At 39.1% G+C, this 22,541-nt stretch overlaps 2 protein-coding genes and 1 long non-coding RNA gene across 7 annotated transcripts; 2 read left to right on the top strand and 1 right to left on the bottom strand.

The window, feature by feature from the left end:
- Positions 1-5,566: 5,566 nt before the first annotated feature.
- On the bottom strand, positions 5,567-11,715 carry LOC148714401 (uncharacterized). Of its 4 annotated transcripts, XR_015976458.2 has the most exons (3): positions 7,802-8,332; positions 7,621-7,725; positions 5,567-7,052 (listed from the first exon to the last, which is right to left on the bottom strand). It is a non-coding gene; the product is annotated as an uncharacterized LOC148714401 (long non-coding RNA). The 4 variants fall into 4 exon arrangements; XR_015976459.2 differs by lacking the exons at positions 7,621-7,725; positions 7,802-8,332 and adding an exon at positions 11,362-11,715; XR_015976456.2 differs by lacking the exon at positions 7,621-7,725.
- Positions 5,757-6,634, top strand: LOC103708469 (homeobox-leucine zipper protein HOX6-like). Its single transcript, XM_008793403.5, has 2 exons — positions 5,757-6,056; positions 6,152-6,634. The coding sequence occupies exons 1-2, from the start codon at positions 5,757-5,759 to the stop codon at positions 6,455-6,457; spliced, it is 606 nt and encodes a 201-aa protein (XP_008791625.2). The 3' UTR covers positions 6,458-6,634.
- A 2,161-nt stretch (positions 11,716-13,876) lies between the features above and the next one.
- PLR1 (NAD(P)-linked oxidoreductase superfamily protein) lies at positions 13,877-21,456 on the top strand. 2 transcript variants are annotated; one of them, XR_604300.5, is made up of 9 exons: positions 13,877-14,163; positions 15,079-15,307; positions 15,644-15,737; positions 16,238-16,361; positions 19,080-19,181; positions 19,289-19,440; positions 19,523-19,616; positions 19,767-19,919; positions 20,911-21,187. XR_604300.5 is itself a non-coding variant. In XM_008793401.5 (9 exons), the coding sequence occupies exons 1-8, from the start codon at positions 14,002-14,004 to the stop codon at positions 21,094-21,096; spliced, it is 1,143 nt and encodes a 380-aa protein (XP_008791623.3). In that variant the 5' UTR covers positions 13,878-14,001; the 3' UTR covers positions 21,097-21,110; positions 21,235-21,456. The 2 variants fall into 2 exon arrangements, 1 of the variants encoding a protein (XP_008791623.3); XM_008793401.5 differs by lacking the exon at positions 19,767-19,919 and adding an exon at positions 21,235-21,456 and having other exon boundaries at positions 13,878-14,163; positions 20,911-21,110.
- Positions 21,457-22,541: the final 1,085 nt, after the last annotated feature.

Genomic DNA, 22,541 nt, shown 5'->3' with positions numbered 1-22,541 from the left:
GATGAATGTTCTTGCTGTGAAAGCCAAAATTAAATCTTGTTAATGTTTGTACAGATAATTTATTATAATCCTATTATTCTAAATAGTGGAAGTTTTTTGGATGGACTAGGTTCCATGATTTTTTCTCTTCATATAGAAGGATTTTCCATATTAAAAATTGTGTTGCTTTTTGTGCGTGGATTGCTTGATTATTTCACATGTTAATTGCTTGAGTAGATTGTAAAGATTGTTATTGCTTAATGAGTGATATCTCATTTAATTATACAAAAAGAAAACAAAGTATGCGGTATTATTATTTTTTGATTGTATTTTTTCAACAGATGTATACACCAATAATTAGCAAAAGTAATACCGTACGGTGAAAAGGTCATGCGATCTACTTCGGGAGCCTTATCTCTTATTTCCATCCCCAATAACCATCCCTTCTTCGGGTCATAGTCCATTTCTCAGCGTCGTTAAACTTAAGATGCTTGTGGCGGGCTTGTCTTGTTGCTTTTGATCTCTTCTTCTTCTTGGATTGCTTTCGGCCCTGATACAATTGAAGCTGGATGGCGACGGGTGGGCAAGTTTTGCTCTCTCTTTTTTTTTTCTTCGAGGTGGATTAGTCCACCAATGCAATTGATAGGGGGTAACCATAATTCTCCGGCCATTGTCTTTGTTTGAGTGAAGGATAAGAGAATGAATGACCCCTTTTGCCTATATATGAAAAGATCGACCCAGTTCATTTCTAGCCCCTCGCTTAATGCCTTATCGTGATGAAACAGGAGCCGGCTTAATGTCCCGTGACCTCGCACCAGCAAAGTTTATGGGAAAATAGTATTTGATGCATGCGATTTATTCGAAACGAAAGAGAAATTCAACAAATAGTTGTTATTCTTGAGTTAAATTTCTCGTAATGAAATGCTTGGGATTTCTACCAAAAAACGAAATGCTTGGGATTAAGATTTTGAATAATGGATACAATTTTTTGAGTGATTAGTGGGAGATTTCTTTTTAAACCTGTGTTCTCCTTCTGTTTCTTTTTCTGAAATATTTTATCAGAATAGAAATTAAAAACAAGTGTGCTTATGGAGGTAAGGTGGCTTAGCCTGCTTTTACCTCAGAAGAAAAAAAAGTGTGCTTATAGAGGCGAGACTCATAGCCTTATCCAAAGGTCTAATCAAAGTAGAGATCTTGCGTTGTTTATTGTGGAGATTTTTTTTTTTTTCTTGAAGTGTATTCTATAGATTGTTAAAGTTGGAGGAACACAAATCTCCACCACTGATCTAAACACGAACTTTTTAGATACTCATCCATCATCATTTATCTCTCTCGATAATATTTTTAGTATTGCATGCTTACCCCACAAAATAACAGTGCCTTTGTTAATTCCCATTATCACTCAATAGATCGTCATAAATAAGAATTTAGATAGTTCCATGATGTCCAGCATTTGGCACCAATTGACCAAACAAAACTTGGTCTCAGGGAATGAGGGACTCCCGTCTAATACTTCTTAATACATAATTGAGATAGCTTCGACATAGAAAACAAAACATGATTAGATAAACCCATTTGTTATTTGACGTTTCATAACCCACACTATGAGACTCTATTAGCAAAATTTCTTGAGCAATTTATTTGGGTGGTATAATCAATTAGACCATGCTAAGCTTTGTAAGAGCTAATAAATTCACGAGCTAAGACTTCGGAATATATGTGCTCAAGTTTGTGATAGGATTGAAGAATCGAATAGCCGTCCTTGGAACAGGTGGATGAGCATAGCTATAGGGTGATATTTAAGACCGATGACTATATGTGGGTTGTCATTAATAGGGAATGCCTACCGACTACAAAACATGGAAAGCTCATGGTGAAAGCTCATTCTCCGCAAGATTTGACCTTGCGAGATCATGAAGAAGATCAATTGATAATATCTACCACTTAAAGCTAGTGACTCAGTTGCACCATAATGTGTTTGGTGTCAAGTATCTTGTGCTGTATCATGGCAATACATTTGATGAAGAATCCAATTTGAGGATGAATTCTCTCCAATCTAGAAAGGATGATATAGCACAAGGTACAATTAGAAGGTACTATGACTAATTGGATTATGTCAACCTTCGTAGGGATTCATGGAAAAAAAATTTAACGAGCAAATATTTGATTTTTCTATAATTTTTTTTGTTGAAGATGGTATCAAATATTAATTTTATATCGGGTTTATTATCGAAGTTAGAGGACATGCTTCTAATGCATTGTACGAAGAGATTGACTTCTAACATTGTGATAAAACTTTTGGAGAACTTTCTTTACAGAGATAACGTTTCTTCAATCCCGTTTGTTTTGAATTTATGTGGTGATTTTAGAAGTTTAATTCTGGTGTGCTCTTCATTCATCATACTGAATTGGCAAAAGGTGAAAGTAATAATTATACATTTGCCAAAAACATGCCAACAAGTGCATAGCATTACATTTATAAATTATATACATGCACATGATTTTATGAATAAATGATCATGTCTTCTCTCATGAGTTGGAGGTGCTGAGTTTGAATCTTGAATGATCTACTCTCAAAAGCTTGGCTCAGGTAATTTTTGTATTGATGCGATTCTAGTTCATGTAAAAATCATGAGACTCAAATCTTAAACAACCTAAGATACCTAATATATATATATATATATATATATATATATATATATATATATATATATATATATATATATATATGTGTGTGTGTGTGTGTGTGTGTGTGTGTGTGTGTGTATATACATATATTGATGGGAGGCAAAATGGATCGCCCTAATTCGGCATGAAGTCACCCAATTCCGGCCGAGCAGACCTCAGAGCCGAGCAGGTCGAAGAGACAGACCTCGACCCCTTCCCACAAATCAAGTCGCTGCCACGACCCGCAGCAACCTTATATCGTGACATCATGACGTCTCGGGCCTAAGCTCGGGGCAATAGGTATACTCCGTGACGTGCTTCGACCCGAGCTCGGAGCGCCAGGTATCTACGTTGATAACATTGACCGCAAGCAATGACGCCCAGATCTGAATGTGGGCGCCCTGCAGAGTCAACTAAGAGCCGAGGAGGCTGGGCCGACTTTAGAGTCCGTGGAGCCGACCTCATCAAACATATGTTGCGGCCCCCAAGTCGGCCCAACCTCAGAGCTCACCTAGCTGACTTCGTCAAGTATGTGTTGCGGCCTCCAAGCGAGCTCGATCTTGCCCATGACCACATCCACGCGCGCATCCATGCGTGCGCCTACGCCCACATACGTCTTGCCCCAGCGTGGGGCTATTCAACTCCTGCCGAGCAGACCTCAGACCCCGTTAAAGAGCCAGGCCAGCCTCGGCCCCTGCTAGAAGCGAGGCCGAGCTCGGACCTCACCAAAGGACGAGCCAACCTCAGCCCCCACTAAAGGCTAAGCCGATCTCGTTGTCTATATGCTACGGCCACGCCCTACAGCAGTTTCACCGTATCATGCTTTGCTTGCTGGCCACACCACGACATATCAATTAAGGACTATGCCCTATTGTTAAGGGTCATACCCTGCCACATCTGCCAACGTCATGCCGCTCATAGGAACGGCCTACACCGTGTGCCTTAAGCAAGCTCTGGTTGTACGCCATCTCCTCCCATGATGAGGACGGGACATACTTTCTCCACCTGGGTACCTCTGCGAGGACTATAAATAGTCCCATTAGGTAACGCTTAAGGATCTTTTTTGGGCCAACAAAAACTCCACGCTAACTTAAGCATCGAAAGACCCTCACTAGAATCACCGGTGAGGCTTTGTGTAGGTACGCCGGCACACGGAAGGTGGAATCTCTTCACTGACTCAATCAGCAGCTCTCCCAACTCCTCCGGCGTGGTCACCCTCGGGCCAAATTTGAATCACAACATATATGTATGTATGTAAGTTTTGCAAATTTATAATTGAATTGATCTTTATTTATTTTAAATCTAAATATCCAAATACTAAAATAATCTTGATGCTATATATATTGTATAAGTAAATTTTATTATATAAAAATACGCGCTAAAGAATATAAAGAATCCTCCAATTGTTAAAAATAGGCAGGACCGCGTCGGCAGACATCACCGAGATGGAGACAAAGGGCGAGCGGGACCCGGCACCAACCGCGGAGACGTTGACCGGGACAGCGTGCCCGAATGCCCCCACGGCCTGCCACGTGCACGCAGGCTACACGACATACACCTCCCCGACCAGAGGCAGCGAACGGCTGGCTCTCCATCGACACGCGTCCTCTTTCCTTTGGTCCACGAGGCTCTGCGGCATCTTGTCGGACGCCATCGCTGTCATACACGCCACCCCGACCTTGTAATTATTATAATAATAATACCATTGGCATCCGATCACCTTGGCAACCAGGCCGTCTGTACTCGTGCCCCACGATGTGATCCGCTGCACCGCAGAGCTCTCTGCTGTAGAAAACCATTGTGATCCGATCACCTTCGTAAGGGTGCCCTTACTCTCACCTCCTCCACTTCTCCTAGTTGGATGATCCAATTTTTTTTTTTTTTTAGCAATATGCACCGTTGGATCGCACAATAGCTACTACAAAATCTATGCAGATAGATGAAAGGAAAAATTCAAAATACTCTGAGATCTGCATGGAATATGATCCAACGATTAATGTTGCAAAAAAAAGAACAATCATTCTTTCATGTAAAAGATACCATCCAAACCTAACATCTAATCATTTGTCACTACACCATGGTTAAATCATGTTCAATGTCAATATCAATTTATAGTAATATGATAAAGAGTTCATTAGCTATATATATATATATATATATATATATATATATATATATATATATATATATATATATATATATATATATTAAACTCTTTTTTACTGTCATGCTCTCACTATGAAGTCTTTCTTGGTTAATTTTTTTGTGGACAAAGACACCATTATACTTGCAAGTTTTAGTGAAATAAGATAAAAATATAAATAAAAGCAGAGAATAAGATAACATGGACCTCAGGTCTTAAGTATAAATAGCCTCATTAATGCCTATCATGCTGCAGATTTTTAAAATTAAGAAATATAATCTTGTTTTTACTGCAACAATAGGTATGGTAATATGTTCTTCATACTGTATTTCTTCTCTCATCTCTCAACTGACATAAACTGAAATTTTGAGATAGCTATGATATAAAAATATAGAAATCCGTTTCTTCCAACAAGCCGAAGGGGTTCTACGATCCCTGATTCCTGGTAGGTCAACGATCGCTTAGGTTCACGGAGGTTCAAAGCACCCCAGCTTCAGATAAAGATCACAGATGCAACTTAACATAGCGAGAGAGAAAAAGACAAAGCTGCTTTGCCACCTGGAGAGAGAGAGAGAGAGAGAGAGAGATTGAGAGATAGAGAACCAGGCACGCAAGCAACCGGCTCCTTGACAGAGATGTCGGGAAAGCTAAGCTCCCCACGGTGTATGTTTCGATTGGTTTGCAGGTTGCATCGTAGGAATTCACATAAACCCAGTCATGTAATAACTCTCCCCCTACAAGCATCCACCTTCCTCAATTTCATTGGCAGCAGAACCTTCTACAAGTCCCTCGCCGCCCCTTCAGGAGAAGAGAATCCCCTTCACTCTTCTCCCTCGCTCCAGTATAAAAGAGAGGCGAAGGATAAGTCGATAAAAAAAAAAAAAAAGAGAAGATTAAAATAGCAGCTGGGAGATGGGAGAGTGAGAACTACTCTGCAGCAGGGGAAGCCTAGTCCTCCTACATCTCCATGGATCCCCTTCTCGAGAAGTCGAGGAGCGACAAGAAGAGGAGGTTCAGCGAAGAGCAGATAAAGTCCCTCGAATCCATCTTCGAGTCTCAAGCGAAGCTAGAGCCCCGGAAGAAGCTGCAGCTGGCCAAGGAGCTCGGCCTCCAGCCTCGCCAGGTTGCGATATGGTTTCAGAACAAGCGAGCCCGGTGGAAGTCGAAGCAGCTCGAGAGAGAGTACGCCGCCCTCAGAGCTGACCACGACAGCTTGCTCTCCAGCGTGGAGTCCCTCAAGAAAGAGAAGCAAATTCTCATCAAACAGGTAACGAACCGCTTGCTTTTTTTGTCCTCAGAGCTTCCAGCTTTCTAAAGGTCTTGCAAGGCCTGCGATGATATGGTTTCTCTGCGAGCGAACAGCTGCAGAAGCTGACTGAATTGCTGAAGAAGCCAACAGAAGAGAGCAGCAACGACGACGATTCCGACGGCGGCAATCGCAATCAGAGAGAGGATGCAAGGCCCTGCTTTTTGGTGTGTTCAGCTGGTGAAGAAAAGAAGCCGAGCTTTTTCGATCAGGAAGAAGCAGACCGCTTATACATGGGCGAACCTGAGGGTGACTACCTGACTTCCCTCGGGAAACCGTCCGATTTCAACTGCAGCAGTTCTCCAGAGCAGTGCTGCGCCACCGCTTCTGAGTGGTGGGAGTTTTGGCCGTTGACAGAATAGAGCCCCGTCGCCGCGGAACATGTAAACCATAGAGCAAATAGAGTCAAGCTGCTGCTTGGAGTCGGATTAGAATTCCAAATGCTCTTGTAAAATACCTTTCATATCGGTGCATAAAATTTCTGATGCTATGTGATCATCCCAGTGTAATCAGAGTAAATAAACTTGCAAGTTAGAATCGACTGCGAGTAATGTGCCTGATGCTTCCCAAATTCACTCCAAAAATGGCAAGCATTGTGTTCGACAATCGACTGCGCTTGCTGTGTCTGCTATGAAGTATAAATTAATGTTCTGCACTTGAGCACAGAAGCCACAGATTCGAGCAAGCAACAAGCACGCAAGGCCACCTTGGGCCACAAGGGTACGATGCTTCAGGACTGAGAACGGTCATCAGGTCCTGACCTCTCGTACGAAGCATTAAGATCCAAGGGCATCATTTAATTTTAGTTATTGCAAGCGCTTTAGGTGAAAGGTGTAAGAGTTTCCTTGACTTTGTTAACCATAATATTAAACTCTGAATCAAGATATGATTATCTACCTGGTTGAAGTTATGAAATCAGTAACTCCGATCTTGCAGCCCCTGATGGTTGCATGAGTCCTGCAGCACCAGCGAGAAAAAAAATTAAGGGATAGATGAATAGGATTCTATAAAGCAAGGACATGTCGATTTTAAAGCATACTGCTGCATATTCTCGACATACGCGCGCGCGCGCAGAGAGAGAGAGAGAGGATTAGAGGAATAATGCTGAAATGATCACAAATATTTCATAAATGAGTCTTCAGCATTGCATTATAAGTACACCAGTACGAATGGTATTATGCTATTTATCCTCTGCTATTTAGATTCGTGAACAAGTGTTTGGTTGCCCTTGCATGCTATATACATAAGAGAATGCCAAGGATCTATAAGAGGATAATTTTCGAAGAAGTATTAGAGAACCTCGAGATCGCACGAGAAATATTCCAGGAGAATTCAGAATGATCAGGACTAGAAATAGTCCAATAGAACTCAGAATGATCTGGTTTCGAGTTTTAACTTCCTTTGAGAGAGTCAATGAGGAAGAACATAAAAAGACTAAGTAGAACAACGTAGGAGCCGAGGAATTAAGCTCCCAGTTGAGTGCATGTGTGCAAGCAGGGTTGACGAGGGCTAAGTTTAAGCAAACCTTCACTCGGGCAGAGAGATGCTATGACCGATTGCCATCAGCAAGTGAAGAACAGTTATGATCAATCTTAAATAAAGCATGTCCATAATCCCCAGCAGCCAGCTTCTATATAATAACCAAGCCCAACAAGTGAGGATCTGCCATTAAGGCACAAATCTCCCTCAAGCCAAAGTAAACTTACATGATGCATCATAAATCCCTCGTGTGACAATCCTCTATAGCCTGTTATGATCCAACCTCTCTCCTAGTGGAGAATGGAGGCCATGACTTCCACATGATCTACCAATATGAAGATAAAAGTCTTAGAAGGCATCCCTATCATATTTATATCCACCAATCAAAGGAAGATGCCCTGAAACCAGCTTTTACCAAGTGTACTCCCATTGATCAACCTCTTCTTGTCTTACTTGGATTGATGATTACTTGAACAGCCTAAAGATTGGACAGTTGGCACAGAATATATAAAAAAAAGTGTCGGTGCTAATCATTTGTTGAATATGCACATGAAGAAATTGAGAAGCAGGCTATCTACAACATATTGCCAAATGAAAAGAACAAAAAAGTGCGCTAAAGCTGGTAGGTGTTAACGATGACATAGTTAACAACAACAAATAGAACATATATAAAGGTCAATTCATCAGAACCAAGTTCTCTTCAAGCAAAGAATGATCAGCACTTTGCACACCTTAGAAGAATTTAGAAGATCCAGAAGAGAAATGCAGATAGGACTCAACTAAGTTTAAATTCTTCCACATAATTATAGAAGTCATTCTTTTCCCATGAAGAAAGTTGGGCAATACTAGACTAGAATGGACCAATTTTGGTTTTTCTGCTAGTGGTTGCCTAGTCAATTATATACTGCTATTTTGGCCACAGTAGAGATATGACTTCTTTTGTCATAAATTAAAATAGCTAACCCTCTGTCTTAGTTTTAAAAGTAGAATTCTTTTCACTAAAGCCAAAATTCTGTTCAACCAACATGAAACAATCAAGATAAAAAAAAGATTTATTACATGTATACCCTCCTAAATATATAAAATTGCATGAATACCCTCGTAAAATTATTATTTACATGTATATTCTTCTCTTTTTTCTTTTTTGTATATGTACCCATACCATCTAACATTGTTAAAAAGGAAATGGCTTAAAACTAAAATAACTGAAATATTCTTATGAGTAGATATGCAAAAAAAATATAAGGGTATATACGCAAATAGCAACTTTACGAGGGTATTTATGCAATTTCTTATACTGAGAAGGGTATATGTTCAAAAAGTCCATTAAAAAAAAGACCAGAACTCAGCTAGAACTTGCTAAGTTTTTTATGATTTAGTTAGATCGAGCAGTCAAAAAAAGATTAAGCCATATTGTCAATTTTCTTTTTTAAGATCATGACTCGATCAAGTTGCAATATTTGGTGGTCATTTTAGTAATGCAATTCTTCATTTGATACTGATAAAATTATGATTATTGAATCTATAACATCTATATATTCTTTATTATTTTTAAAAGATTAAAACATATCAAATTTAAAATGATTATAGATGCTTAGATTAGTAAAATATTTTTTAGTGATTTGTAAATATTGAGTTGTTGTTTGTTTTTGAAGCGATAATTTCGTAAAAGCAACATGATTCATTCTATAAGAGTTGATATTAACATGAAATTATGTGACATGATAATATTATTTTTTTTACCACTTTTTTTAAATTAAGAACAACTAAATTATTTTTACTAAATTTTGATCATTTCTTATTATCTTTTTAAGTGTATACTCTCCTAAAGTTGCTATTTGCATGTGTATCCTTATAAATTTTTTTTTTTTGTACGTCTACCGGTAAGAATATTTTAGTCATTTTAGAATTAAATCATTTTTTTCTGAACGGCGTTAGATGATATGGTTACAGATATAAAAAAGAAAGAAAAAAATGTTATATATATAAATTAAGTATTTTATGAGAGTATACATACAAATAGCAATTTTACAAGGATATTCATATAATTTTGTATATTTTAAAGAATCTTCATGCAAACTTTTTTTTTAAAAAAAAGAACTTAATGGACCAAAGCCAAAAAAAAAAAAAAATCATTAATGATGCAACAGCCACTAGGCCAAATATAAAAGTGATAGGACCCCCATGCCAGAGACTCCTTGGCAGTGGGAAATGCCGTCCAACCAAGCCATTACCAAGTGTAAACAGCATGCATATGTGCAAGGTCTCAACTAGGAAGCAACTCCCCAAGCAGAAGTTTGCTACACTATACACCAAAAGCCAAGCAACTCTCCAGGAAAAGAATCCGACCACACGGCACCATGATATGGAATGACACCATTAGCCAACAAGGCCACAGCAGCATCCATCTAACGCCCCAGATATGGATAGCAGCAGAACCAACAAGCATAGAAACATAGCAAGGCCTATCAACAAACACCTATAGGTATCCATCAAGGCATCAACTACAGAATTATCGAAGGCAAATTTATTCCCAGCATACCCCATTTAACCTACTGCTATCACATTCTTCCAAGTGCTATTCCCTTGATTTGCCGGAGAGAGCAAGAGTAGACGACTCTTAGCCTCAAAACTGCAAACATTGGGCTCTTCCAAATAAACCACCAATTTTTTCTGTCACTAGCTCTTTGGTGTCACCATTTTTGTGGAAGTAAGGGTCATTTTCCTGCATTTAGTTGAGGACACTTGACTTTTATCATCATCCCTTATTCCTTTTCCATCCAAAGACTCTACCTCCCTCTTCCTCATACAATGATGTTCCTCTCCACTGGTTTCCTTTCTTTAAACTGTACTGCTGATTTATTATAAATTGCCAATTATAAACCAAACCCTTTGGTTTCAGAGTCTTTGAACTTTCCCATGTCTGTACCAGATGTAGTATGTCCCCTATAAGTGAACAGATTACCTTTTTGCTCCATGTTATTCTTTAAAATGGAGAAAATTCAGAAAATTAACAACATAATTGTCGACCTTTAAGCAAGCTAAGTCTTTAGCTCAAGCAAAGCTCGTATGATATCTTCGGCGACGAGATGTTGAAACAACCGCTACCAGAAGTATGGTAATCCTTTTCAAATAAGAATGCATCGATTTAGACCAAAAAACTACAACATTGATGGTCTAGAATCTAGCTAACAGAGATAAAAGACAGAGATAAACCATCGTACCAGTAGTTGACCTTGGATGAGATTAAGAAATGCAAGAAAAGTTTTGGAAAACAAGGGTTCTCGATAATAACGATTACTTTTCTTCTTTCAAATTGTTGAAATGCCTATATATATATGTGTGTGTGTGTGTGTATGCATACTAGAAAAGTAAATGGTTAATGGTATGTTCCAAATAATCCTATGTTTCATGACATTATGATGTTGGCTATGAAGACAACGGGCAAATTATATACGTGTTCAATAAGTCGTAATAAGAAATTTCATGGTAAGAGAAGCTGCGGGTGGAGAACGAAAACCAACTCATGGACCATTAGAAAACTTGAAAAATCTTTGAATAAGTAGTACACATGAAGATGAAATAGTGACTACAATACAGGTGGCATTCGGAGCACATTTGAAGCTTTATGTCCCTTTAATGTGATGCTTATCTAGTGCCCATTTAAAATTAGGCCTAGATAAAATACTGTGCCAATTTTTTTAAAAAAATCAAACCCAAGCACAAACTAGAGTATCACGGCATCACAGATGTTGACGCTAGCCGCAAGAAATGGAGGAGGAGGTACCTTCGAGACCGTGAGTTTTGACTTCGGCGGCGTGAATCTTGGCAATGTGGCCGACCAATGAGTAGATTGAGTTCATTCCACCGAAAGTTGAATCGAGACACCCAAAGATCAGAGAGAGCAAGGAACAGAGTGAAGTTAGAAGGGGGGTGGGGGGTGCAGACGCGAGCAAGTAATTTGAGGAAGATCGCCGAATCCGAGGGAAGACGGGACGAAGGGGGAGTCGGTACGTAGGAGGCATAGGAGGAAAGGATGGGGCCGTAGAGTTGGGTCGAGTAAATGGGCCAAGAAATAGAATGCCGCCCCTGTCATATAAGGGAAGATACTGGGGCTCCATGCAGAGCATGGACCCTTCCTAACACATATTTTTCATTATCTCTGTTGAAAAAGAAGAGTAAAAAGTATATATATTGATGAGGTCAAGGGAGATGGGCCTCCGGCCCGCACGTCCAGCACTCTGCTGCCCTCCGACCTCGCCCCCATCGGTCTCAGACAGCGGAGGCTGCTTTTCCTCAGAGGTATTGTCCGCTTTGAATAAGGTTTCATAATTTCTTCCCAACGCACGATTTTGCCCCATAAAAAGCCTCTCTGAAGAGAAAGGGATAGCCCCCCTCCATTTAAAGAACAGACCTCTCCGCTATCTAGTTGACGTGGGATTAAGTTCGGACCCTTTATTCCTACAACATAGCCCCTCTAGCGGAGGGGTCTGTCATCTGTGCCGGGGTCAAGGGCTCTCAACGAAAGCACTATTGATGAGGTCAAGGGAGATCGTCCTCCGGCCCGCGTGTCTAGCGCTATGGGGGATCTGCTGCCCTCCGGCCCGCGTGTCTAGCGCTACGGGAGATCTGCTGCCCTCCGACCTTGTCCCCACCGGTCTTAGACAGAGGATGCGACTGTTTTTCCTCAGAGATATTGTCCGCTTTAAAGGGAGTTTCATAGTCTCTTCCCAATGCACGGTTTTGCCCCGCAGATAACGCCTCTGAAGAGAAAGGGGTAGGTAGCCTCCCTCCATTTAAGGAACAGACCTCTCCGTCATCTAATCGATGTGGGACTAAGATCGGATCCTTTATTCCCACAATATATATATATATATATATATATATATATATATATATATATATATATATATATATGGGGTAAAATAGGTGGATTATATAAATCTAGTATAAGTATATCTATATAAATTAAAAGGTACAATATTTTGGAAGAAAGACTGCAAGGCCGCAACACTCGTCCACAATATTTCGCAAGAGTAAATGATTCAAGGTTAAAATTATCAGCAAAACAACCCATGGAGAAATAGAAATTAGGCACAAATGATACATTAATGTTTCATAACTCTACCCTTCAAATAAGACGTTGGAGGGGAAAAAGATGTTCAATAAAACACTTTTCTGAAAAGAAAATGCATATCTAAGACATTGCACCGCCGCCAACTCAAGGGTTTGATCGTTTTGGAGAGCGAACAGGAATAGGTTATTTAACTCACCCTCCATCAAAGCTGGCTTAAACAAAAAAGAAAAACCTTCCATTTAGTAAAATCACAACATGTTAGTAAATAGGTTAGCAAATATGTAACAGGCAAAACAAGCACTATGTATAGTTTTAAGGTTCATAGTAGTTGATATGTAAATAGTGATTTTCTTTTTTTTTTTCTGGAAGAATTTCGAGCCTATGGTGCCTCCATCAATCAATCTCTTGATGCCCCTAATCACTAGGCACTCATCACCTCTTGTGGCCCATAGACCCATCCTCATCCACTTATTGTTTTAGCAAAATGGCTGGCTTCTCACCTAAGGCTTCTCTTCTTGTCCGCCTTCTCCCTTGTTATTCCCATGCACTCTTCTAGCTTCCCTTTCTTCTCCTTCTCAGGTGGTCAGGCCATTTTTGAAGGCTAGAGTGCTGCCCTCTTCATTTGTGAACAAAGCTTTTATGAAACTATTGTTTAGAGATTTTTTTTGCTTTGTATTTCTATTTGTAATTTTTGAGCATATTAATTCATTCTCATGCATTTAAGATTCATAAGAAATTCAATGCAAATTCTTGGCATCCTCTTGCATGTTTTGCACAGTAGAGAATTGTATGTATTTAGATAATTGTAAGAGCATTCATCTTGAAGATGAACATTTATTAGTTATCTTGGATGATAGAGAAGGTCATAGATGGGTAACAATCTTTCATTTTTGAGATAAATGATAGGATGGCTATCTAAATATAGCTTTTTTTGGTGTAACATTTGTATCGGTGAGAATTCTTGCTCAATTCGGGCCTAACCAAAGCCATGGATCCAAATTTTGGATGCGGACTACTACTAGGGTGATATGCAACCGAATCAGATTCCCAATTCGATCTGCTTCAGCGTCTTGGCTGCTTCGTGGATAGACCCAAGAATGGGCTGCCTGATTCCAAATCTAAAAATTAACACACGTGGCAGAGCAGCTTTTCTTTCCTACAAAAACGGCATCCCTTGTAGATTCTTTGCTTGCCTATCAAAATATGCCATGTGTTCTCGTTGTAAAAACACCTACGACCCGGGTTGCAAAGGATCCGCCGCCGAGGCCGAGGCGTCCTCACCCTCACCTCATCGCTTCTCTCGTGAAATGAAGGCTCCCACGGCGACCGCAGAAATTGGAGAGCACCGCCATGGCTTTATCTTCACCGATAGCACCCGGATTTCTCGCTGCCGTTCCTCGCAGAAGCAGCGGGTGGAGGGCGTCAATTGAGACACCCCAGGAGTCCTCTTCGGTGGGCAAGTCTCTTAGATTTCCTCCTCGACTCGGACCTCTCTTCTGGCCATGGGAAAAGGTTAGTTTTACTTCCTCTTTCCATATATTTTGAATTTTGAAAGAGTGGGATATCCTAATCCTTTTCTTAAACGGTTGAATTCAGCCTAATTCATTGCAAGAATGTACCAAGAACAAGAATTTCAAAGGTGGTGTCGAGCAAACTCCAATGAATTGGCTAATCTTGCCCAGAACCCATACAATTTCACACCTCATATAGGGGTTTCCATTAAAATTTGTCGTTACATTTCTCCATGCCTATATACTCTACATGCACTTGCTAGATTCTCTATCCTGTTAGTAGTCAGAACTAGTTGGTCAAAACAATAACTCGAGTTGGTTCAAGGCAGCAAGTGGGTTACTTATTAATTTATAATAGACTTCCTTTCAAGGTCCGCCGTACCGGTACCGGTCGGCGTACCGGTGGCCGGCCGGACCGGTATGGTACCGGTCCGGTCCGGTACGTACCGGCTGGTGCGAACCGGCCGGTTCGCACCGATACGAGGCCGGTACCGGCCGGTACGGGCTCCGAACCGGCCGGTACGCACCCGTACCGGCCGGTTCGGATAAAAAACCGGGAAATACCGGTTTTTTATCCGTTCCGGTACCGGTCCACGGCCGGACCGGTACGTACCGGCCCGTACGGGCCGGTACGGGCCGGTACGGCATTCCATGCTTCCTTTGTTATGTCATAGAAATAACCAGCCCAAAGAAAAAGCACTTTTGTTTGTTCATGTTGGATTAGTTTAATATTTTCGAAGTAAACCTTGTAGTGCTGATTGTAAGCACAACAGATTTTCACTTTTAAATATTATATATTTCATTGACTTAGCATGTTTACTTGAAAAAAACAAAAGTAGTTCTGTTCCCATCAAACAAGGGTCTTGCATTTCTATTCTTTTGGATGATGAATTGCTTTTGTTTCACTTCATTTTAGGTTAAAGTCGGTCCAATATCTGTCTCTCCAATGGGATTTGGAACATGGGCTTGGGGAAACCAGCTGCTCTGGGGTTATCAGGAACAAATGGATGGTGTTTTGCAGGAGACATTTAATTTGGCACTGAGGAATGGAATAACTCTTTTTGATACTGCTGACTCTTATGGGACTGGAAGATTAAATGGGAAAAGTGAAAAGCTTCTTGGAAAATTCATTCGTGAGTTCCAAGGTTAGCCACACTGAAATTAGCTAAGGACATGAACTTATGATGTTGGAGGTAAACGTGCAATATAGTGTACCTTGATAAATGAACATGTTGCATACTAGAAAATGATTACAATATTCTCTAACTGATAAAGCATATTTGCCTTTGAAAAGTACTTTCCTGAGTTTCATGTTTTGATGCTTTTTACCAGCTGACATAAACATTATTTTCATATAGTACATTCTTATGATTTGATAGTAAATATGAATATCCTAAACAAAAATTCTCTTTCATGTCATCAACAGAAACCTATATCTGCTATTGTTGTCCAGGTTCATGGTTAATTTGTTTGAATTTCAGGATCAAGCAACATTCAAGATAACATTGTCATCGCTACAAAGTTTGCGGCATATCCTTGGCGCCTGACTTCTGGACAATTTGTGAGAGCCTGCAAGTATTCTCTCTGATTGCTGCTTGATGCACACACACATGTAGACACACATAAACCCACCTCAGTTTTTAGCTACATGTAAGTCAGAGAAGTTATAGAAGTATGTTCCTAAAAATTGAACTCAAGTTCTGGATTTTTGGCATGACTTAATGATTTAATCTGATTTCTTTCTCCGCCTTAATGCAACCAAAGAGTCACATGTACAAAGGGGTGCATATAATTGTCACCATTCATAACTTTATGCTGATCTTCCTAAAATGCAACTCAATTATTTTCTTTTAGTTTCCTTCTTTTGAATAATGTGGTGGTTACTTCCCACCACCCTGGATTGAACCCAAGAGCTTTCTCTAACCAGCTGAGCTAACAGCTGTTGGTTAGTTATTTTTAATTTTATGTCCCTTTCCATTCATATAAATGCATCATTTCTTTGTAATTATGATATTATTTGTTTTTCATTATCTGGTAATTGGCATATTTCTTATATTTCTTTACTATATTGGCAGGTCTTCATTAGATCGACTGCAACTTGAGCAAATTGGAATAGGACAGTTGCACTGGTCAACTGCAAACTATGCTCCTTTGCAGGAGTTGGCGCTCTGGGATGGGCTAGTTGCAATGTATGAGAAGGTTATATACTTTTAAGTACAGCCACTGTCAGCATTTTATTTTCATCATATGTTCAAACTATTAGCATCTATTTCGGTCTTGCTGTTACCTTTTAAAGAAAATAATGAACATGAAGGATCTAGTTTTTAACTGATTTAGAGGTCTGATTTCTCTTTGTAGATGTTTTCAAGCATTTCCTGAGATAAGTGTCTTCTGAAACAAGTAGATGAATGAACCTGACAAAATTTCCACATTGTCCCATATTCGTTACTTGAGGATTATAGCTGATGATATTCAACAGCAATTACTGATGTTGTTTCCAAATGTAGAAGCTCTAGTTTAAAATTTATATGTGTGCTGAGATCAATTGGGTGGGAGGGAAGATATGTTGTCTAAGCTAATTATTGGATGAGATCCAGAAGCTTTTCTTCACATGTAGGTCAGATAATACATTCTTGTATCACCCAATCATTCATGCTATTGTTTTACTGAGATTAAGTTCAGAATGAGGTAAATATTAGGAAGCAAAAGAAATAGAGATAAGAGGTAGCCCAGAAGGGGAAGGTTCAGTAGGTGATTAGCAAGTACTTATTTGTTTTTGTCTTCTTCGAGTTTCAATTTCACTTTGATCAGAAGTGAAATTTATTTTATATAAACCTTATTCATTGCCCAATACCATGAGCAGATGAACACTTTCCCCCTGGGCCTCTTTAACATCTACAAGCTATTAATGAAGCAAGAAAAACATGTTCATATACTTAAAGGACAATCTTTTTGAAAAAGGAAAAAAATATTGGAGGTGATAGATATGGAAGGAAAGATAGTGATATGCTTGAAGGGAATGAAAGTCATTAAGTTCTAGGGAGATTTGAAAAAACATATGCGCACATTTTTTAAAGATAAACAATCAAATATGGCAGGCTTTTAAGCACCTTGTAGAGGAAAAGGTCAACTTTCCTTGAGTTCTAGCATGGACATGCTTAAAGAGAAGGATTAAACACTGAGGGAGAAGTGAAAAAGTATATATTCCAGTTGTTTAAGGATCAAATAATCAAATACGGTAGGTGTTTTGAACACTTTGTAGGGGAAAATCTCAACTTCCCCTAAAGGTTTAAGCGAACAAGTCCAGGGTTCCATACTGGTCAGAACTGGGTTAGTACAATATGATTTCATACCGTAATAGAGATAGAGAGAGAGGTCAGAACTGGGTTAGTACAATATGATTTCATACCGTAATAGAGATAGAGAGAGCGAGAGAGGTGGAGGGAGGGAGGTAGTGCATGCCCAAGTTGGTGGCGAACATGGTGGGGAGCTGGTTGACGATGACGGGGAGGGTGATGCTTGAGGAGGGATTAGGGATTAGGGTTTAGGGTGTATGCTGGGGGCAATCGATGATGGGGGAGATCAATGGGGGAGTTTGATGGGGGAGATCAATGGGGGCGACCGTTGGAGGAGCTACTCAGGGGTTGGCAATTGTGGCACCGGAGCAAAAGGGGACTAGGGTTTCAAGATAAGACGAGAGAGAGAGATTAAGACTCATTCATGGAAGGATTATATAAAATTTTCAGTTCGGCATGGCAAATTTGGTCAGAACGCGCCAAACTAACATGCAAAATCGAGTGATTTCACATCGGTTTGGGTTGGTTTCATAGACCATGGTTTTAAGGAAAACTAATTGTTGCGGCAGGTGGGGAGAAGAATGAAATAAGAAGAAAAAGAGAAAAGAGAAGAACAACAGCACACAATATTTATATAGTTCGGTCTAATGACCTACGTCCATAAGCAGAGACAATGTAAAAGCTGCACTATAAAAAAAAAACTGGAGTTTACAGAATACAAAATTACTTCACAAACTCTAGCCTGCAATACATCCGATCTCTAGGATACTCAGTTGCTCTCATCTTATGGATTTACAAGGGATATATATGGTAGAGTAGATTGATTTAGACTCGAACTAGTATTCCTACAATAATCAAGTTAGGCCAATATATAACTGGTGTCCTAAGTCGATGTGGACTTGAATTTATGTCTAGGTCGACCTTCTAGAACTGATATGGACTCGACCTTCTAGAACTAGTAAACTTAAGACATACTCAACACTAATCTTTTGCAATTAAATAAATTTTCAAATTTCAAATGTTGTCCATGTTGCTAGGAACTCAAAGCTTTATGGAAAGTGAAGTGACATCATGCTTTTGTCTCTGCCTTACATTATAGTGACTTTGTAGTAGTTTCTTCTTTTGTTTTCTTTTGTGAATTTGGAATCAACATCACCTTATTGCGCAGGATTTGGCATTTCAAACTGCATTACTAATTCAAATATGCATTACGTCTTGACGTTTGTTCAAATAAATCCAATAAATATTTAATCTATCTCTTCATACACATAATATGCCAAAACTTTAATAGGAAAATGATGGAAAAAAATTCCCTTGATTCCATAAAATATGAAAGTCCATGACCATGAACTTTTCTCCTGCTTCATATCACCTCATATTGCACTTCTCATACAAAGGTTTAAAATGTTCAAAAATAAAAGTACACTCCAGTGGAAATGATTGATTGTTTGTATTTTCCCCTTTATTCTTGTCTTGTCTGGTCACACATGAATAGCAATCTTTTATAGAACCATGAGGGGAAAAAACTCCTGATCTATTGCATTTATTATTCAAGCCATCAAAACTTCTTGTCATTCTGTGAAGTGATATAACATATGCTTTGAATTTATGCATCTGATAGGGTTTAGTTCGTGCTGTTGGTGTCAGCAATTATGGACCAAAGCAACTTATTAAAATTCATAATTACCTGAATTCTCGAGGTGTTCCACTATGCTCAGCTCAGGTGATTCAGTTAAATTCCTTCTACGAAAAGTTTTCAGTCTTTTCATGATAGATTATATTGCGCTTGCTGGGTTGCTATCAACTTATCAGTATAATTTTAAGTTGCAGGTTCAATTTTCTTTGCTAAGCATGGGCAATGATCAACTGGAGTTGAAAGCAGTATGTGATTCTCTAGGTATCCGTTTGATTGCATATAGTCCACTTGGATTGGGAATGCTTACTGGAAAATATACTGCATCTAATCTTCCACGTGGACCACGGTAATGAGATCATAGATTTGCTGCAGAATTTTGAATTGCTGCATGGCAGTGTAAAAATAGAGTTGCTTCCATACTACTGCAGGGGTTTTCTATTTCGTCAGATTCTTCCTGGTCTGGATCTATTGCTTAGTTCACTGAAAGAGATTGCACAAAAGAGGCGGAAAACTATGTCACAGGTATTGGCTTTAACTTGCTTCGTTTTCTCATTTGTGCAGGCCTTTACGGGTTCTTTGAGATTCACTATGAACTACATATACACATTCATTGAGGTTCACTATGAACTACATATTTACATTATTCATTATTTAAATGGATCAAAACATTAGGCACTGAAGAGTTTTCTGTGAACATGGTACGAGAGTATCTGAGAGAATGCTGTGGCAGTCAGTGGAAAACTGAGAGCAGAACAAAAACAAGACGCCAGTTAAGATGATCTTCAATGTAGCTCATGGATGACCAGAGTGAGAACAAGTTTTCAGGTTTAAGTTGGCATATTTCCTATGTGAAATTAATTAATTTTAAGGAATCAGTATGCATTTCACTTCAGTATCAACCAGACAAATTAAAACACATCATCTGAGTTGATCTATTCCAGATCTGATTTGAAGATGTAAGTCCTGACCATGAACCTGCGAACCTATATATTTCAAGCCAAGAACCACATAACAGTGCCTAGAATTACATAAACAATTAAAATGATGATTGAAAAGTTCATTTATATATTAGACAGCCATGTAGAGCTATATCATGAAGTGGTTGCTTGGCAATAGAAAAGAGAGGTCGATGTGATACACTCAAGAAAAAGGTCTGCAAATAATATGGGATGAGGGAGAAATAATACAAGCCTAATCTCTGTCACCATTTTAGTTCCTCTTATCAAGCCCGATCTATTTATTTACCTAGTACAACTAATACTAAACATGACTCTTGGTTCACAAATTTTTATTCCTGGTTCTTCAAATTATAACCTGTCTATAAAAGATACGAGGAAGCCTTCATGTTCCAGGACCTTCCAGCAAGTTTAGTGTACAAATCCTCAAATTTATATTTTACTATCTGATGATGTCTCTTCCTACAACTTTCTTTGGTGCCCCTTCCAGTATCATATTACACACTTCCAATCACTTATTGAATATGTGTTGCTCCAGTAACTTTCATTGTTTATTTAGTGACAATTCTTCGATGTGGGACCTTGTCATTATCATCATTGCAAGATCATACTAGTGGCTTTGACACATTGGACTACTGGTCAGTGATTGCAGTTTCTGAAGAAATAGGCTAACTGATAACTTCTGAATAAGCAGCATCTCATTCTAGTTTATGTCAAATAACTAATAGCTTAATTCTCACACATCTGTGTGAAAATACTGAGATGGTGATCATCTTAGTTTTTTGTAGAATATAAAGATTCCCTGCTGGAGCCATTTATCTCTTCATCTATGTAGGATTGTTAATGGTAATTTTGTGCAGGTTGCAATAAACTGGTGCATTTGCAAGGGCACCATTCCAATTCCTGGTGTGAAGACAGTCAAGCAAGCTGAAGAGAATTTGGGTTCCCTTGGATGGCGCCTCAACTCTGATGAGATTTTTGAACTCGAGTCTGCAGCAAAGAATTCTCCTAAGAAAATGATCCAAAACATCTTTCAGACCAGATGAATGTGCTCTATAATGTGAGATTCATCTCCTGCTCAAAGTTTATCAATGGTTCCGTGTATCGTTCTGTTTATCAATAGTCAAAGTTTCATGATATTTTGCCTTGGCTTATTAACATGGTGCTAAGCCATAACATTGCAGCATTAGAAGGAGAGAACTGGCAACATGTCGGTTGAGGTATGCAAGCTAATTGATGGGATAACAAGAATCAAGCTCTTATTCTAATTATGTGGTTCACCTGTTCGGTCTATATATGAACATCTCACTTTTTTATGCTGTTCAAGGGGATGAGACATTATGTTGGAACTTTTGGTGTCATAATCTTTCTTTAATGATAGCAACTGTGAAGTTGCCCCTAAAATATACCAACGGCTACTGCTAGGTTGCCTGGTAGTACAATGTCGGCAGTAGTAAACTATTTTTCATCATCCTGGGGGGTGCTATGAATGATGAGTAGCACTGTTTTGGCTTATGCAGTAGACTTGCAGACAAAATAGTCTCAGCCAATGCATCTTAGTTAGCCATTAATCATTTGGACGATCAATCCGAACTAGCAGTACCTATGGAATGCCTATGGATGTAACATTTCTGAAAATGTGGAAAATTACATAAAGTTAGCTGGTTGCATGAACAAACAAAACAAACAACAAATCTTTGTCAGGTGCCCTTGCTCAAGTTCTTCTTTTTAGGATACATATAATCGAACCAAGCAATGTGGTAAAATTTATGACCCCACCCCAGCCTTGGTGCAGAAGAAGTGTACAAGAAGGGAAATATTCGAAGGATTCTGTCAAGCAAAGCTTCAACATGTGCCTCCAACATTACTTTCAGGAGAAGATTTCCTGAGGAAAAAAATATCTAAGGAATAAACACAGGAAATGGAGATAGCTGGGTTAAACCAGCAAGAATTGCAGCCATGCAACTGCTGCATTGGAAAAAAAATGCTTGTTCTTAACAGTTATGTACTTTTCATGGGATCATTTTATAAGTGCACTTCTCATTCAACAACATGGAAGTACCAGTTCTTCTAAGAATAACAATAAAAAGTGAAATTGCAAAATCTTTTTTTCTCATCCTGTTTAGCTTAAAAAACACAAACCAATCCTGAGTTCTGTCTAAGCAACATAAATCTTATGCATGCGCATATATCATCTTTATGCTAACAAGTACCTAATTATATTCAGCTAGTTGAATTTGGACTACAATCAGCATATCAACATTATAATAAAATACAGACCTCAAAAGCTTATGGTCGGGCAAAATGTCCTTTCATTTTAGAATCAACTGGGAGTAGCTATCAGCCTGTCTACATTTCAAGTCGATGCAAATGTTAGGAAAATAGTTTGGTTGCAAATAATCAGCTGGAATATCAGGTTCATCCGACCCACTTTATACCTATGTCACTATTACTTAAATAAATAAATAATATAGCAGGTAGGGAAAACCTA

Source organism: Phoenix dactylifera, chromosome 3 (assembly GCF_051530095.1).
Source record: "Phoenix dactylifera cultivar Ajwa chromosome 3, Ajwa_hap1_PhDact_Kaust_v1.1, whole genome shotgun sequence".
In the NCBI taxonomy this organism is placed as follows: Eukaryota; Viridiplantae; Streptophyta; class Magnoliopsida; order Arecales; family Arecaceae; genus Phoenix; species Phoenix dactylifera.
This window is presented reverse-complemented; position numbering and strand designations above follow the sequence as displayed.

Excerpts from the sequence above, each read along its gene's own strand:
- LOC103708469 (XM_008793403.5), top strand. The coding sequence starts at position 5,757 with ATGGATCCCCTTCTCGAGAAGTCGAGGAGCGACAAGAAGAGGAGGTTC. Across the intron at positions 6,057-6,151 it reads AGCAAATTCTCATCAAACAG|CTGCAGAAGCTGACTGAATT; the intron begins GTAACGAACCGC and ends GCGAGCGAACAG.
- PLR1 (XM_008793401.5), top strand. The coding sequence starts at position 14,002 with ATGGCTTTATCTTCACCGATAGCACCCGGATTTCTCGCTGCCGTTCCT. Across the intron at positions 15,738-16,237 it reads CAATTTGTGAGAGCCTGCAA|GTCTTCATTAGATCGACTGC; the intron begins GTATTCTCTCTG and ends CTATATTGGCAG. Across the intron at positions 16,362-19,079 it reads TAGTTGCAATGTATGAGAAG|GGTTTAGTTCGTGCTGTTGG; the intron begins GTTATATACTTT and ends TGCATCTGATAG.